At 38.6% G+C, this 15,467-nt stretch overlaps 1 protein-coding gene across 1 annotated transcript in view; it reads left to right on the forward strand.

The window, feature by feature from the left end:
- The window catches only part of TNFSF18 (TNF superfamily member 18), a 108,255-nt gene extending 93,109 nt beyond the window's left edge, over positions 1 to 15,146 (forward strand). The window contains exon 5 of the mRNA XM_049716135.1: positions 14,986 to 15,146. Within this exon, the coding sequence (XP_049572092.1) occupies positions 14,986 to 15,044 (59 nt within the window). The 3' untranslated portion in view covers positions 15,045 to 15,146. The remainder of the gene's footprint in view (positions 1 to 14,985) is intronic.
- Positions 15,147 to 15,467: the final 321 nt, after the last annotated feature.

The following is a 15,467-nucleotide window of genomic DNA, read 5'->3' on the forward strand; positions in this document are numbered from 1 at the left end:
ATTTAGATAGACCTGAATTTAGATCCTCACTCTGCTACTTACACTTTGTGTGAGCTTGAGCACTTTGCGTAACTTCTCTGGGTCCAGGTGTTCTCATCTGTAAAGAAATAATAATTATTTCTACTGCATAGTATAATTTAAGGATTAAAAAATGCACACACACAAAAAACTCACCTCAGTGTCTGGCAATAGAAAGTTAAATAGATGCCAATTATTTTTGTGTTATTATCAGTTTATAATTAGTTTTGTTAGGCAGCCTTTCTCTATCTTAAATATTTTTTAGTTTCAGTAAGTTCCTTCTAGCAACTAAGTACATATTCAGCTTCTTCAGACGTTATATATTTGCATATTGATATGTGAATGCTGCTTGGAATAATGAATATTGAAAAGCTTTAATCTCTGTGGCTTATTCTTACTAGCTGCCTTGTCTTAGATCTTCTCTAGAAACATAGTTAAATGGAGAATACACTTTATTTAAATACATTTTATTTAAATTGCAAACATAATAGTGATTTTATCGTATATAAAGATCTAATTATTCATTCACTAATTCATTCATTTATTCCACAAATATATGTCAAGGTTTTTCTAGGTACAAAGTGCAGTTAGGTGCTATAGACAATGTGAAACTTTGTAAGACATTGTGATTTAAGAAGCTATATCTAGTAAGAGAGATAGATGGATTCACAGAATTATAGAGCTAAAAGGTACCTCATACAAAGGTAATCAATCCCCAATCTGTCATTTACAAATGGGGAAGCTGAGACACAGTGAGGTTAAGAAGTAATTCAGGAATTCAAATCTGGATTGTCCGAATCCCAGCCCAGTTCTTTTTTCAATTAGATCATCCAATACAATAATGAATGAAGCAAGTGCTGTGATAAGCATAGGGCTATAATAAAGGATAACACATTCTAGCCAAATGAGAGAAGGGGGAAGAATTTTAATTCATGTGTGATGAAAGAGTAGGAGGCAGGCCTACAGGCAGAGGGTGAAGTGTGAGCAAAAAAGGCACAGGGTGTGGAAGACAGTGTGTGTGGTCCCCTGCTTGGTGAAGGTGATAGGTGGAGATAAGAGACGGGAGCTGACACAGAACAAAAAGGAAACCAAATCCCAAGCAGCTGTACTGCTATTTCAAGGAATCTCTGCTTTACTATTTAGGGGCTTTTCGTTTTTTTATTTTAGAAATTTATGGCTTGATGGGACCTTTTTCAGAGAAGGTAGCTAAGGTAGTTCAGGTAGCATGGTGAAAGGTGGGTGGGAGGGGCAGGGCAAGACCACCTAAAAGGCTAATGAGATAGCCCCAGTGAGGCGTGATCTATAGTGGCAGAAGCAACAGAGAGGAGAGGAGCTCAGACAGAAAAGCAATAGTAAGAAAACATGGATCTTGAAGAAGAAGACATGGTTATAAGAACAATAATTTTAGTTATGACTGAAACAACCATCTCAGTATTTTAGATACTCCATTTTAGCAACAAATGGATAGAATTATTTTCACTAAAATAATCAGATGCACTTTGAAATTTTGGTAGTTTAAATAACATAACAAAATATTTCGTCAAGCCTTCCTACTAAAACCTGGAATCAGACAAGGATGTCCATTCGCACCACTTCTATTCAGCATAGCATTGGTAGTCCTAGCTAGCAATCAGGCAAGAAAAAGAAATAAAAGTCATCCAAATTGGAAGGGAAGAGGTAAAATGGTGATTATATGCAGATGACATGATACTGTATACAGAAAACCCTAAAGACTCCTCACAAAAACTACTAGTACTGATAAACGAATTCAGCAAGGTAGCAGGATACAAGATTAACATACAGAAATCTGTTGCATTTCTTTACACTAACAATAAAAATATCAGAAAGGGAAAGTAAAAACACAATTTCTTGTAAAATCACATTAAAAAATATCTAGGAATAATTCTGACCAAGGAGGTGAAAGAATTATATGCTGGGAACTATAAAACATGAAAAAAGGAAACTGAAGATGATTCAAAGAAATGTAAAGATATCCCATGCTCTTGGATTGGAAGAATGATGCCATTCTGACCCGTGTGAGGTTGTACCTCATTGTAGTTTTGATTTGCATTTCTCTAATAATTAGTGATGTTAAGCATGTTTTCATGTGCCAGTTGGCCATCTCTATGTCTTTTTGAAGAAATGTCTATTTAAGTCTTCTGCCCGTTTTTTGATTGGGTTGTTTGGGTTTGTTTGTTATTAAGTTGTATAAGCTGTTTGTGTATTTTTGAAATTAAGCCCTTGTTGGTCACATAATTTGCAAATGTTTTCTCCCAGTCTGTAGGTTGTCTTTTCATTTTGTTTATGGTTTCCTTTGCTGTGAAAAAGCTTATAAGTTTGATTAGGTCCCATTTGTTTATTTTTGCTTTTATTTCTATTGCCTTGGGAGACTGCCCTAAGAAAACATTGGTATGATTTATGTCAGAGAATGTTTTGCCTGTGTTCTCTTCTAGGGGTTTTATGGTGTTGTGTCTTTTATTTACGTCTTTAAGCCAGTTTGAGTTTATTTTTGTGTATGGTGTGAGGGAGTGTTGTAATTTCATTGATTTACATGTGGCTGTCCAGTTTTCCCAATACCAATTGAAGAGATTGTCTTTTCTCCATTGTATATTCTTGCCTTCTTTAATGAAGATTAATTGACTGTAGGTGTGTGGATTTATTCCTAGGCTGTCTATTCTGTTCCATTGATCCATATGTCTGTTTTTGTGCCAATACCACACTATTTTGACTACTGTAGGTTTGTAGTATTGTCTGAAGTCTGGGAGGGTTATGCTTCCAGCTTTGTTCTTTTTCCTCAGGATTACTTTGGCAATTCTTTTACAGTTCCCTAAAATTTATTAATTCCATAAATTTTATGGTTCTGTATAAATTTTAGGAATATTTCTTCTAGTTCTCTGAAAAATGTCATGGGTAATTTGACAGAGATTGCATTAAATCTGTAGATTGCTTTGGGTAGTATGGCCATTTTAACAATATTAATTCTTCCAATCCAAGAGCATGGGATATCTTTACATTTCTTTGAATCATCTTCAGTTTCCTTTTTTCATGTTTTATAGTTCCCAGCATATAATTCTTTCACCTCCTTGGTCAGAATTATTCCTAGATATTTTTTAATGTGATTTTAAAAGAAATTGTGTTTTTACTTTCCCTTTCTGATATTTTTATTGCTAGTGTAAAGAAATGTAACAGATTTCTGTATGTTAATCTTGTATCCTGCTACCTTGCTGAATTCATTTATCAGTACTAGTAGTTTTTGTGAGGAGTCTTTAGGGTTTTCTGTATACAGTATCATGTCATCTGCATATAATCACCATATAGTTCACCAAAATCAACTATATTTCAATAAAAATTTTACAAAAGTATTTCTTCAAAATCATTTAACAAGCCTGACACCTGGCCAGAGCACCAAGACCCTGTGAGCAACACGGCAGAATTTACTGGGTACAGTGAAAGCAGTGCTCAGAGGGAAATGGGCAGTTGTAAACACCTTGGATGAGCTCAACCATAGGCTGGTCACAGCTGAGGAAAGAGTCAATGAGCTTGAATACAAGTCAGAATTTCCCAAACTGTAGAGGACCAGTGGTAACAACTATCCAAAAACCAGCAGACTACTCCCGGACACCAGCAAGCATTTATTTATTCCTTTACCACGGGGTCACCTGCAGGCACAGCAAAGATCAATAAAACTAAAAGCTGGTTCTTTGACAAGATAAACAAAATTGATAAACCATTAACCAGACTCATCAAGAAAAAAAGGGAGAAGACTCAAATCAACAGAATTAGAAATGAAAAAGGAAAAGTAACAACTGACACTCCAGAAATACAAAGGATCATGAGAGATTACTACAAGCAACTATATGCCAATAAAATGGACAACCTGGAAGAAATGGACAAATTCTTAGAAAAGCACAACCTCCCGAGACTAAACCAGGAAGAAATAGAAAACATAAACAGATCAATCACAAGCACTGAATTTGAAAGTGTGATTAAAAATCTTCCAACAAAGAAAAGCCCAGGACCAGATGGCTTCACAGGCGAATTCTAGCAAACATTTAGAGAGGAGCTAACACCTATAGTGTTAAACTCTTCCAAAATATAGCACAGGCAGGAACACTCCCAAACTCATTCTTCAAGGCCACCATCACCCTGATACCAAAACCAGACAAAGGTGTCACAAAAAAAGAAAACTACAGGCCAATATCACTGATGAACATAGAAGCAAAAATCCTCAACAAAAGACTAGCAAACAGAATCCAACAGCACATTAAAAGGATCATACACCATGATCAAGTGGGGTTTATCCAAGGAATGCAAGGATTCTTCAATATACGCCAATCAATTGATGTGATATACCATATTAACAAATTGAAGGATAAAAACCATATGATCATCTCAATAGGTGCAGAAAAAGCTTTCGACAAAATTCAACACCCATTTATGATAAAAACCCTCCAGAAAGTAGGCATAGAGGGAACTTACCTCAACATAACAAAGGCCATATATGACAAACCCACAGCCAACATCATTCTCAATGGTGAAAAACTGAAACCATTTCCACTAAGATCAGGAACAAGACAAGGTTGTCCACACTCACCACTATTATTAAACATAGTTTTGGAAGTTTTAGCCAGAGCAATCAGAGAAGAAAAAGAAATAAAAGGAATCCAAATCAGAAAAGAAGACGTAAAACCATCATTGTTTGCAGATGACATGATACTATACACAGAGAATCTTAAAGATGCTACCAGAAAACTATTAGAGCTAAGCAATGAATTTTGTAAAGTAGCAGGATACAAAATTAATGCACAGAAATTTCTTGCATTCCTATACACTAATGATGAAAAAATATGAAAGAGAAATTAAGGAAACACTCCCATTTACCACTGCAACAAAAAGAATAAAATACCTAGGAATAAACCTACCTAAGGCAACAAAAGACCTGTATGCAGAAAACTGTAAGACACTGATGAAGGAAATTAAAGATGATACCAACAGATGGAGAGATATACTATGTTCTTGGATTGGAAGAATCAACATTGTGAAAATGACTATACTACCCAAAGCAATCTACAGATTCAATGCAATCCCTATCAAACTACCAATGGCATTTTTCACAGAGCTAGAATAAAAATGTCGCAATTTGTATGGAAACACAAAAGACCCTGAATAGCCAAAGCAATCTTGAGAAAGAAAAATGGAGCTGGAGGAATCAGGCTCCCTGACTTCAGACTATACTACAAAACTACAGTAATCAAGATAGTATGGTACTGGCAGAAAAACAGAAATATAGATCAATGGAACAGGATAGAAAGTCCAGAGATAAACCCATGCACATATGGTCACCTTATCTTTCACAAAGGAGGCAAGAATATATGACGGAGAAAAGACAACCTCTTCAATAAATGATGCTGGGAAAACTGGACAGCTACATGTAAAAGAATGAAATTAGAACACTCCCTAACACCATACACACAAGTAAACTCAAAATGGATTAAATACCTAAATGCAAGGCCAGACACTATAAAACTCTTACAGGAAAACAGAGGCAGAACACTCTATGACATAAATCATAGCAATATCCCTTTTGATCCACCTCCTAGAGACATGGAGATAAAACAAAAATAAACAAATGGGACGTAATGAAACTTAAAAGCTTTTGCACAGCAAAGTTAACCATAAAGAAGATGAAAAGACAGCCCTCAGAATGGGAGAAAATATTTGCAAATGAAGTAACTGACAAAGGATTTATCTCCAAAATATACAAGCAGCCCATGTAGCTCAATATCATAAAAACAAAAAACCCAATCCAAAAATGGGCAGAAGACCTAAATCGACATTTTTCCAAAGAAGATACACAGATTGCCAACAAACACATGAAAGAATGCTCAACATCACTAATCACTAGAGAAATGCAAATCAAAACTACAATGAGGTATCACCTCACACCAGTCAGAATGGTCATCATCAAAAAATCTACAAGCAATAAATCTGGAGAGGGTGTGGAGAAAAGGGAACCCTCTTGCACTGTTGGTTGGAATGTAAATTGATACAGCCACTATGGAGAACAGTATGTAGGTTCCTTAAAAAACTAAAAATAGAACTACCATATGACCCAGCAATCCCACTACTTGGCATATACCCTGAGAAAACCATAATTCAAAAAGAGTCATGTAGTGGTATGGACTTACACATACTACCAAATGTAAAATAGACAGCTAGTGGGAAGCAGCCACATAGCACAGGGAGATCAGCTCAGTGCTTTGTGACCACCTAGAGGCATGGGAATAGGGAGGGTGGGAGGGAGACGTAAGAGGGAGGAGATATGGGTATATATGTAGTATAGCTGATCACTTTGTTATAAAGCAGAAACTAACAAACCATTGTGAAGCCATTTTACTCCAATAAAGTTGTTAAAAAAAAAAAGTCATGTACCACAATGTTCATTGCAGCACTATTTACAATATCCAGGACATGGAAGCAATGTAAGTGTCCATAACAGACGAATGGATAAAGAAGATGTGGTACATATATACAATGTGCCAATTGAATATTACTCAGCCATAAAAAGAAATGAAATTGAGTTATTTGTAGTGAGGTGGATGGACCTAGAGTCTGTGATACAGAGTGAAGTAAGTCAGATAGAGAAAAACAAATGCCGTATGCATTCCACAAATACATATGGAATCTTAAAAAAAAAAAAAAAAAAGATTCTGAAGAACCTAGAGGTAGGACAGGAATAAAGATGCAGATGTAGGGACTTCCCTGGTGGCGCAGTGGTTGGGAGTCCGCCTGCCGATGCAGGGGACGCGGGTTCGTGCCCCGGTCCGGGAGGATCCCCCGTGCCGCTGAGCGGCTGGGCCCATGGGCCATGGCCGCTGGGCCTGCGCGTCTGGAACCTGTGCTCCGTGTCGGGAGAGGCCACAGCGGTTAAGAGGCCCGCGTATCGCAAAGAAAAAAAAAGATGCAGATGTAGAGAATGGCCTGAGGACGCAGGGAGGGGGAAGGGTAAGATGGGACGAAGTGAGAGAATGGCTTTGACATATATACACTACAAAATGTAAAATAGGTGGGTAGAGGGAAGCAGCCACCTAGCACAGGGAAATCAGATCGGTGCTTTGTGACCACCTAGAGGGGTGGGATATGGAGGGTAGGAGGTAGACGCAAGAGCGAGGGGATATGGCGATATACGTATAGCTGATTCACTTCGTTGTACAGCAGAAACTAACAACATTCTAAAGCTATTATACTCTAATAAAGATTTTAAACAAAAAAAAAAGATACGGGAAAAAAAAGATCCACTCTCTAAGAAACTTTCAAATGTGCAATACAATATTATTAAGTATAGTCACCATGCTTTATATTACTACTTCCTTAATCTGCAATGAGTTCATGACATCTTTAAGTCCTCCCTCTTTACCCAACCTTTCCCCTCTGCCTTCAAAGATATTTAAAAATTTCTACCTTGAAAAAACTTCCTTTGACCCTGCTACCAAGGCTAGCAATAGAGGAACTGAACTTTTTCAAACCATAGTCTACATGTACTTCGCCTCTATTTCCTTGTATTTCAATCATACATGGAGCTTGTGTTACACCTCTAACATCAAACTGCAAGTTAATGTCATCCATGATGTCTCAAATGACCTACTGTCAGTTCTCTTATTCTTTAGCTCCTTTATAGGATTAGTGTGATTGACTTAAGACTGTGACCTTCAAAATATCTTACTATCCTAGATTTTCCATGCTGCCCTCGTTTTTGTCTTGTCATTTCTCTTAAAATAAATTACAAGGTCCGATATGAGATTGGTTCTTTGTCTAACTCTCTAGCCTCATCTCTTTTCCATCTTGCATTTTATACTCATCATGCCAAATCTTTTTTTTTTTTTTTTTTTTGGTTTCTTGATAAGTTCTATTTGTCTTTGCTCGACTCTGTTCCTTGGGACATGATGTTCTATCCCACAGGAGTACTCAACCCACTTCCCCTTCATCTAGCTAACTCCTTACTCATCCCTTATACATCAGCTAAAACGTAAGTTCCTTAAGGAGGCCTTCTCCAAACTTTCAAGTAGGGCTCTCTGCTCTTTAATCTCAAAGATCCATGTCACAACATTTATATTATTTTATTGTTATTATCTCAACTGTCAGTCACTTCCATTAAGCTATAGGATTTGTAAAGATTTGGTCTATTGCTATATACTCCCAGTGCTTGGCACATGTGATTATTCACTAGTAGTTGTTGAATGAATAGATGAATAAATGGATGAGTGGATATTCTCCATCATCTCTGCTGATTCCTCTTCTTCTTTTTCTCCTCACATGTATAAAAATTGAGATAGTTATGTCTCCTATAACTATTTCACAATATTGTGAGGATTAAATGAGGTAGGGTATATAAAATAACTTATTTATAAATTACAAAGAGATATGCTAGGATGTCACTTGCTATTATTACTGTTCCCTTATTAACAAGGCAGTCTATCATCTGTGGTGAAGAATGCCTTCAGAAGTATTTATATTAGGACAGATTTGTTTAAGGGTACAAACCTGCAACAAGTAGTGAATAAGCCTTAGATGTCTAATGCACAGTATAGTGAATATAGACAATATTGTATTATAATCATGAAACTGACTAAGAGACTAGAACTTAATTATTCCAATCACCAAAAAGAAAGGATAAATATGTAACATGATAGAGGTGTTAACTGTTGCTACAATGCTAATCATATTACAGTATATAAATGTATCAAATTGCAATGTTATATGTAAAGTATATTTCAATAAAAAATATTTGTATTGGAATTCTCAGGGAGTTCTGAGATTGGACAAATTTGTGTTATTTTGATTAGCCAAAGATTCAAGAAGATTTGATTGACAGTTATGAAATCACTGACATCCTTGTGGAGGGTTCTCAGGATAATTTGAGATTTGCACTCTGTATTCTTAATTCTGGTCACAGAAAAATTTTAACAAAATAATTCCTACCTAAAGTTATCCTACCCTGAAAGTAAATCCCTGTTAAACAATGTCATTCCTTGTACAATAGGATCATCTTTCTGAATTTTGTTTTTGATTCCAGAAAGTCATCCAAGTTCTTTATTAATTAGTTTATCATGGAAACACAGAGAGACGGTTTTGAGAAGTTACCAAATAGGAAAGGGTTTTTATTTCCTTGCATTCACCTACTGTTTGGGGGCAACTCTTGTAGTGCTTTTAGATCTTCTCTGACAGTAGAGTAGCAATGAATACTATTTTTCAGAGATTATTATGGGGAAAGCCTAAATCCAAGAAGGAAGTAATTTGCCTAACGTTCTCCAGCCAGTGCAGTCTCAGAATTAGAAACAGAAATAGGATAACAATTTCTTGATACTCACTTCAAGAAGTTCATCATGAAGCTGTTTTCATGGGTTACATTGATCACAACGCATTGCAAAATACTATCCAAGTATTGGTATTGAACTTTGATCTGATCACATAACATTTAAGGAACGAATATTCTTTAATAACCTAAATGCAAAAAGAACTTGAAAAAGAATAGATACATGTACATATAAAAAATAATCAACTATATGAAGCCCTAGAAATTTCCTTGTTATACAGTGGTCTGGTTTGTACTAGTGTTTTACTGAAAAGGAAGCAGCAAAGAAAGAGGAAACAAATGCAAGCCACTGTCATGTCGTCATGGAGTGTGTCTGGGCTCATTTGAACTCGGGCAAGTCAGCAGCCGTGGCCCTCATGCACTGCTTCCTGCATGGCACACAGGATGTTCAGCATCCATCCACATGTGGCCATGGATGAAACAGCCATGTTGACTTTCCTGAGGTGGGGTAAGAGTCTCTGTTTCAGGGTGGAGGCTCCAAATTCAGGGTACAGAGAGAATGTGTCCGGAAGTCCAGGTGACCGACATACCCTCTGGAGCTAGACAAGAAGAATAACTAATAATAACTAATATCTACTGAACACTGAGTGTACCAGTAGCTCTTTTATGTACTTATGTGGATCATCTCATTTAATCTTCCTAACAAATCCATGCCAAATAAAGAAACTGAGATGTGGAAACAATAAGATACTTGCTCAAGTTCACAGAAGAAATAAGTAGCAAAGGCAGGCTGCAAGCTCAGGTAGTTGACTTTGAGGCTGAACACTCCATCATTCTGCTGTATTAGCTCACTCATCAATGCAGATCATAAGCCTTGGTTAAGGCATGGAATTCTTTCATGATACCATGTTAGTGGGAAGAGAGTTATTGCCTAGACTGAGGGTAACCATTATGATGCCTGGTAATTGAAATAAAAATCACAAATGAAGGTTTCATTTAATCAAGTATTTTGAGTACCACATAACCAACCTCTGGGAGAAACTGAAAAAGAATGGGAACTGGGCTTGGCCTGAAGGAGCTTGCAATCAGAAGGTGCTACAAGTGACATCAAAGAGGCAGAAATATCTTTTGGAAACCTGTCATTGAGAAGCATGGAAATGGAGTTCCCCCATGATTTCTTTTTTTAAATAAATTTTAATAAATCTATTTATTTTACTTATTTTATTTTTGGCTGCATTGGGTCTTTGTTGCTGCGTACGGGTTTTCTCTAGTTGTGGTCAGTGGGGGCTACTCTTGTTGCCATGTCTGGGCTTCTCATGGTGGTAGCTTCCGTTGTTGCGGAGCATGGGCTCTTGGTGCGTGGGCTTCAGTAGTTGTGGCATGCAGGCTCAGTAGTTGTGGCTCATGGGCTCTAGAGTGCAGGCTCAGTAGTTGTGGCACATGGGCTTAGTTGCTCCATGGCATGTGGGATCTTCCCAGACTAGGGCTCAAACCTGTGTCCTCTGCATTGGCAGGTGGATTCTTTACCACTGCGCCACCAGGGAAGCCCATTCCTACATGATTTCTGACTCTGAGGCTTCCCCTTATGGTGTTAACACCAGAGTTTTTGAGGAAGAACATCTGTTTTCTATTTTCTTTTTTTTTTCTGAAGTTCTAGGACAACTTCTTAGCCTTTTGGGTCTCAATGACACAGTCATTCCATGACACAGAAGATATATTCTAGTGAGGGAAATAAAACCAGATGAGAAACCTCCCCATAACTCCCCTGTGTATAGTTTGTTTTGTCACTTTTTCTTTGGCTGCATTAGGCAAAGTGGTAATAAATTCTACTAGTTCTTTTCTCTTAGGGAATCCAGAAAACATTATGTTTGAGAAATTTTCACTTAAGATGAGGATGTGAAACAGACCTGCAGAATGAGAGACTGCATCTAAAACAATCCACCAATCATTACTTTCAAGTGCTTAGGACAAGTTCAACACAATACAAGGACCAGGTAAAAATCCCAAGAGAAGTATTATATAAGCACAATCCCTGATCCTCGAGGACTTTGCAGTGTGGTTAGAGATAGAAAGTACTACATGACACTCTAGAAGACCCAGATAATAAAATGCAAAGTGGGAATTGTTATCTATAGGTGTTTACAGAAAGGAGAGGTGACTGAGAGCTGGGTAACCAGGGAAGGCTCTAAGAAGGAAGTAGAGATGAGGGTGTATGAGTGCACTGTGTGTGTGTGTGTGTGTGTGTGTGTGTGTGTAGTGGAAGATGTGGATATTAAAGAGGATGAGACTCAGGGCTCTGCTGTGGTGTGACAGCCAAAGAAGACATCTGTGTTCTCCAACTTTGGGAATTTATTTTGCCATCGTGACTACACCATTCCACCTCTCTGCTCTTTTCTTGGCAGAATTGCCAGTTGACCTAAATATGCTGCCACTGGATGCTGTATCCTCTTAAACACTGGGGCAAGTTTAGACAAGATAAATTATTTTTAGCTAGCCCCTCAGTTGGTGATAAAAAGACTGAGGTCCAAAGATAAAGAAAAATAAGGCATATTTGAAAGTTGCTAGGGGAGTAGATCTTAAAAATTCTCATCACAAGAAAAAAATTGTAACTATGTATGGTGATGGATGTTAACTAGACTTATTGTGGTGATCATTTTTCAATATATACAGATACCAAATCATTATTTTATATACCTGAAACTAATATAATGTTATATGTCCATTATACCTCAATAAAAATTAATTTAAAAATAGATACCTTTAATATCTGTTGATCATAAAAATGACAAAAGGTGTCTTTTAAATGAGTTAATTATATACTATTTACCATGGCTTCTTTAGATGTATTTGTGATACATCCTTTATTTAGTGTACAGACAATATTTAGTGGGCCTCCTATAAGAGGGGCCCTTTATGAGATAAGAGCCAGCACTTTAATTTAGAAAACACAGCAGGAATGATACTTGGGAAAATTTCAAGAAATAAAAGTCTAGGTTTCTGAAACAAAGGAAGGAAGGAAGGAAAGAAAGAAAGGAAGGAAGAAAATGAAGCAAGGGAGGGAGGAAGGAGGATGAAAGGAAGGAAGGAAGGAAGAAAAAGAAGGGAATGGCCCTGTAGGAGAAAGTCGTGCAAGCACCGCAGGATGTTTTCTCAACATTTATGCAGTAGGCCTCTAGAAAAGGCCACCAATCTATCAGCTTTATTCTGGCTACATTTTAGGGACTTTGGGGAATTTCCCTTTAAGACAATACTGCAGTTTCTTGGCAACTTATTTGTGACACATATTTTCTTAATAAACCCATGTAGTGCCTTGTTCTTTTGCTTCTCTGGCTCCCCATCTGGTTTTAGAGTGCTCATGGTTCTCTCGTAGAAAGTGGGTTTGCTTTTTTTTTTTGGAGCGCAGGGAGAGGCTTCAGCCTGGTGTACACAAGAACTTCCGGAAAAATTGCTAAATTCTTTATTTAGAGGGAAGGCATGGTTTTCCAGGAATAAGAACAGGGTCTCTCTCTTGAACATGGCACAGTTGTGCAACTTGATGAATTACAGGTCATGAAGAAGCAGTAATGTGATCTTCTGCACCCTTTCATCTCTCTCCTTAGCACACTTTCCTAGAACCTGGGCCCTTCACTCTATCGCAAGAGACATATAAACCCTTTCCTTGGGTAGCATCACCATCTTCTACTTTCCCAATAAATACCTGAAACTCTGTATCCTAAGCTCCACTCTCCTCTCTGGCAGAATTATCCTGTGCGATCATAAGACCTTGCTTATGGCTAGCTGCTCCTTTGGAAAAGACCTGATGACTTAATGGGGCCATTCAATCTTTTTCAATTTGAAGGAAGCATTAACCTAAACTTAAAGAGTTTAATGGCACTGTGCTGGGCGGAGTAAGCAGGCATGCATGGATTCACTCATTCATGAGCTGCTTTGTCCTAGAAAAAATTTCAGGACAATGTCGAAAAACTCTTTGGGGGTCTTTTCTTCTTTTCCAGTTGTTGAACACTCCATAGGCATCAGCCATTGCTGTTAAGCACTGGGGTGAAAAGATGAATGGGGCTCGTGTGGCACCATGTCTTGTCCACAGAGAGATTACAGTCCAGCCAGGGAATATACATATATACCCAACTACTGACTTATATTAGGAATCAGAAGCAGGTGTGAACTTGTATTCTGATTGGTGAGGGAAAAAAGGCCTGTGTGCTTTTTCCTGAGAAGAGGGAATATGGAGAAAGAGAATTCTCTCCCTTACCTCTTTCACCAGGGAAGCATTGGAAGAGAACTAAAATTAAAGCCCAAAGGGGTGAATGCTGGTTTTACTATCTTGAAGCAGAAAAGCAATTGGTGAAAGCTTCCCTAGAAAGCAGCCTCCTTTTGGGGCCCAAGGCCAGTGTGAAAGAGGCTGTGCACTTAACACACAAGGGTGTCTGAGAGTCTGAGCCTTTGTTCCTGGTTTACACCATGCTAGGTTTGCCCACGCCTGCTTTGATGTGAACAGCTCTTCTTGATGATGCATGGTGGTGCTGGTGTGGGGAGGGGGTGAGAGAGAGGAATATGGGAAGATGGGAGCTCCACTTTCCCATACAACGCCCCTAACAACAAGAAGGAAAATGCAGTATCTAGCTCGCTCTGGTTCCCCTCTTACTGTATGCAGCTCCACGAACAGTACCCTCAGTTTTCTCAGTTGCCGCTTTCAGAAGAGGTCCTGAGATTCACAAGTGAACTCCAGTGCATAAGGAAGGATGGCTAGAATCCAAGGAGGGCAACTTGACTTCCTAAAACTTTCTGCTCCTGTCATTTGGTCTCACCCCTCCCTTGCTCCCCTGCCCCAGTCCCCCACACCCACTCTGCACACTTTGGCCTTTGTGTTTTTAGCGCCCACTGTTTGGAACACACATCTCTTGTCATCTCTGCCTTCCTTCTCTAAACGTGCTGATCCTCCAAGACTCAGCTGAATTCCTCTTCCTTATGTCCTTCCCATCACATAACTATAGTTAACCTTGAACTCCCTTGCTTTGGGACTCCCATCTTAGAGGTCTGCATTATTATTTAGATATTTTTTGGCTTTTTAATCCCTTTGGATGTGCTCACTTTGTCTTTCAAACTGCACAGAAAGAAACTAAGTCACAGAATTCTTTTATGTGCACAACAGAAGGTACTTAGTGCTTGGCCTGTCACTGGGCCCTAGAGATAGATGCTTGCTTGACTGACTCTGTGGTGGCCTGTAGCATCAGACAACTAGAATGGGTGGAGTAGTGGAGGCTCAAAACTGAGGGAAGATGCAAAGATAACCAGGATGACGGTCATGATGGGTAGGACTCCAGAGAATGTCCTGCTAGCTATGCATACATATCACAACTTGCTTACGCATATCCTATTGAAGTTTGTTTCATGAGACTGCTAAGGCAAATAAGTCCCCGCTCAGAGGAATGAGCATAAATGGTCTTCAAAGTTCTCAGCCAGAGACAGGCTGGATATCAAAACATGCTGTCAGCATGTCCCTGCTTAGCCCCTTGGCTGGCCCATTCCGTCCTTTGCCTTTGGCAGCTCTGGGATCTATAATACTTTTCATGAAAGCATGAGGTCAGTATGTTTCATTCACACGGATCTTGGTGAAACTTGCAAAAGAATGGAGCATGTTTTCTATTCTTTCACAGTCTACAACACACTTGTGAACTTACTGGAAGGCTCTGGGTCCACTCAAGACAGGAAGTGAGGTTAGTGTTGTTGGTGCATCATAGTGCTATTTCTGAAAATGAAACTTTCTCTGGCTCCAAGGACCAGAAACATGCGGACAGCCACCCAAGAAGCTCACATCTGGAGAAGTAAGAGCTGTTGCCATCATTTGTCTCGGATAATGTGATAAAGCTGAAGGTGTGGGCATGTGGCAAAATATTTCCCTTTAGCAAACAATAAAACCATAAGCAACAAAAGGAGGGAGAAAATGCTATAAATCCTCTCTCATTTTCCTGATCACCCACAAGGAGCACAAAGGTCAAGATACTGAAAGTTACACCCACAAGAGCCTGGCCAGGCTGAGGATTTTTTGAGAATCTGTAGCTTAGTATGGGGCTTTCTATCATAGGACCTGCAAGCAGTTTCATTCAGCTGGACAAGAGAAAATAATCAGGTCCCAGGC

The sequence above is a fragment of the Orcinus orca genome, chromosome 1 (genome assembly GCF_937001465.1).
Source record: "Orcinus orca chromosome 1, mOrcOrc1.1, whole genome shotgun sequence".
Classification (NCBI taxonomy): domain Eukaryota; kingdom Metazoa; phylum Chordata; class Mammalia; order Artiodactyla; family Delphinidae; genus Orcinus; species Orcinus orca.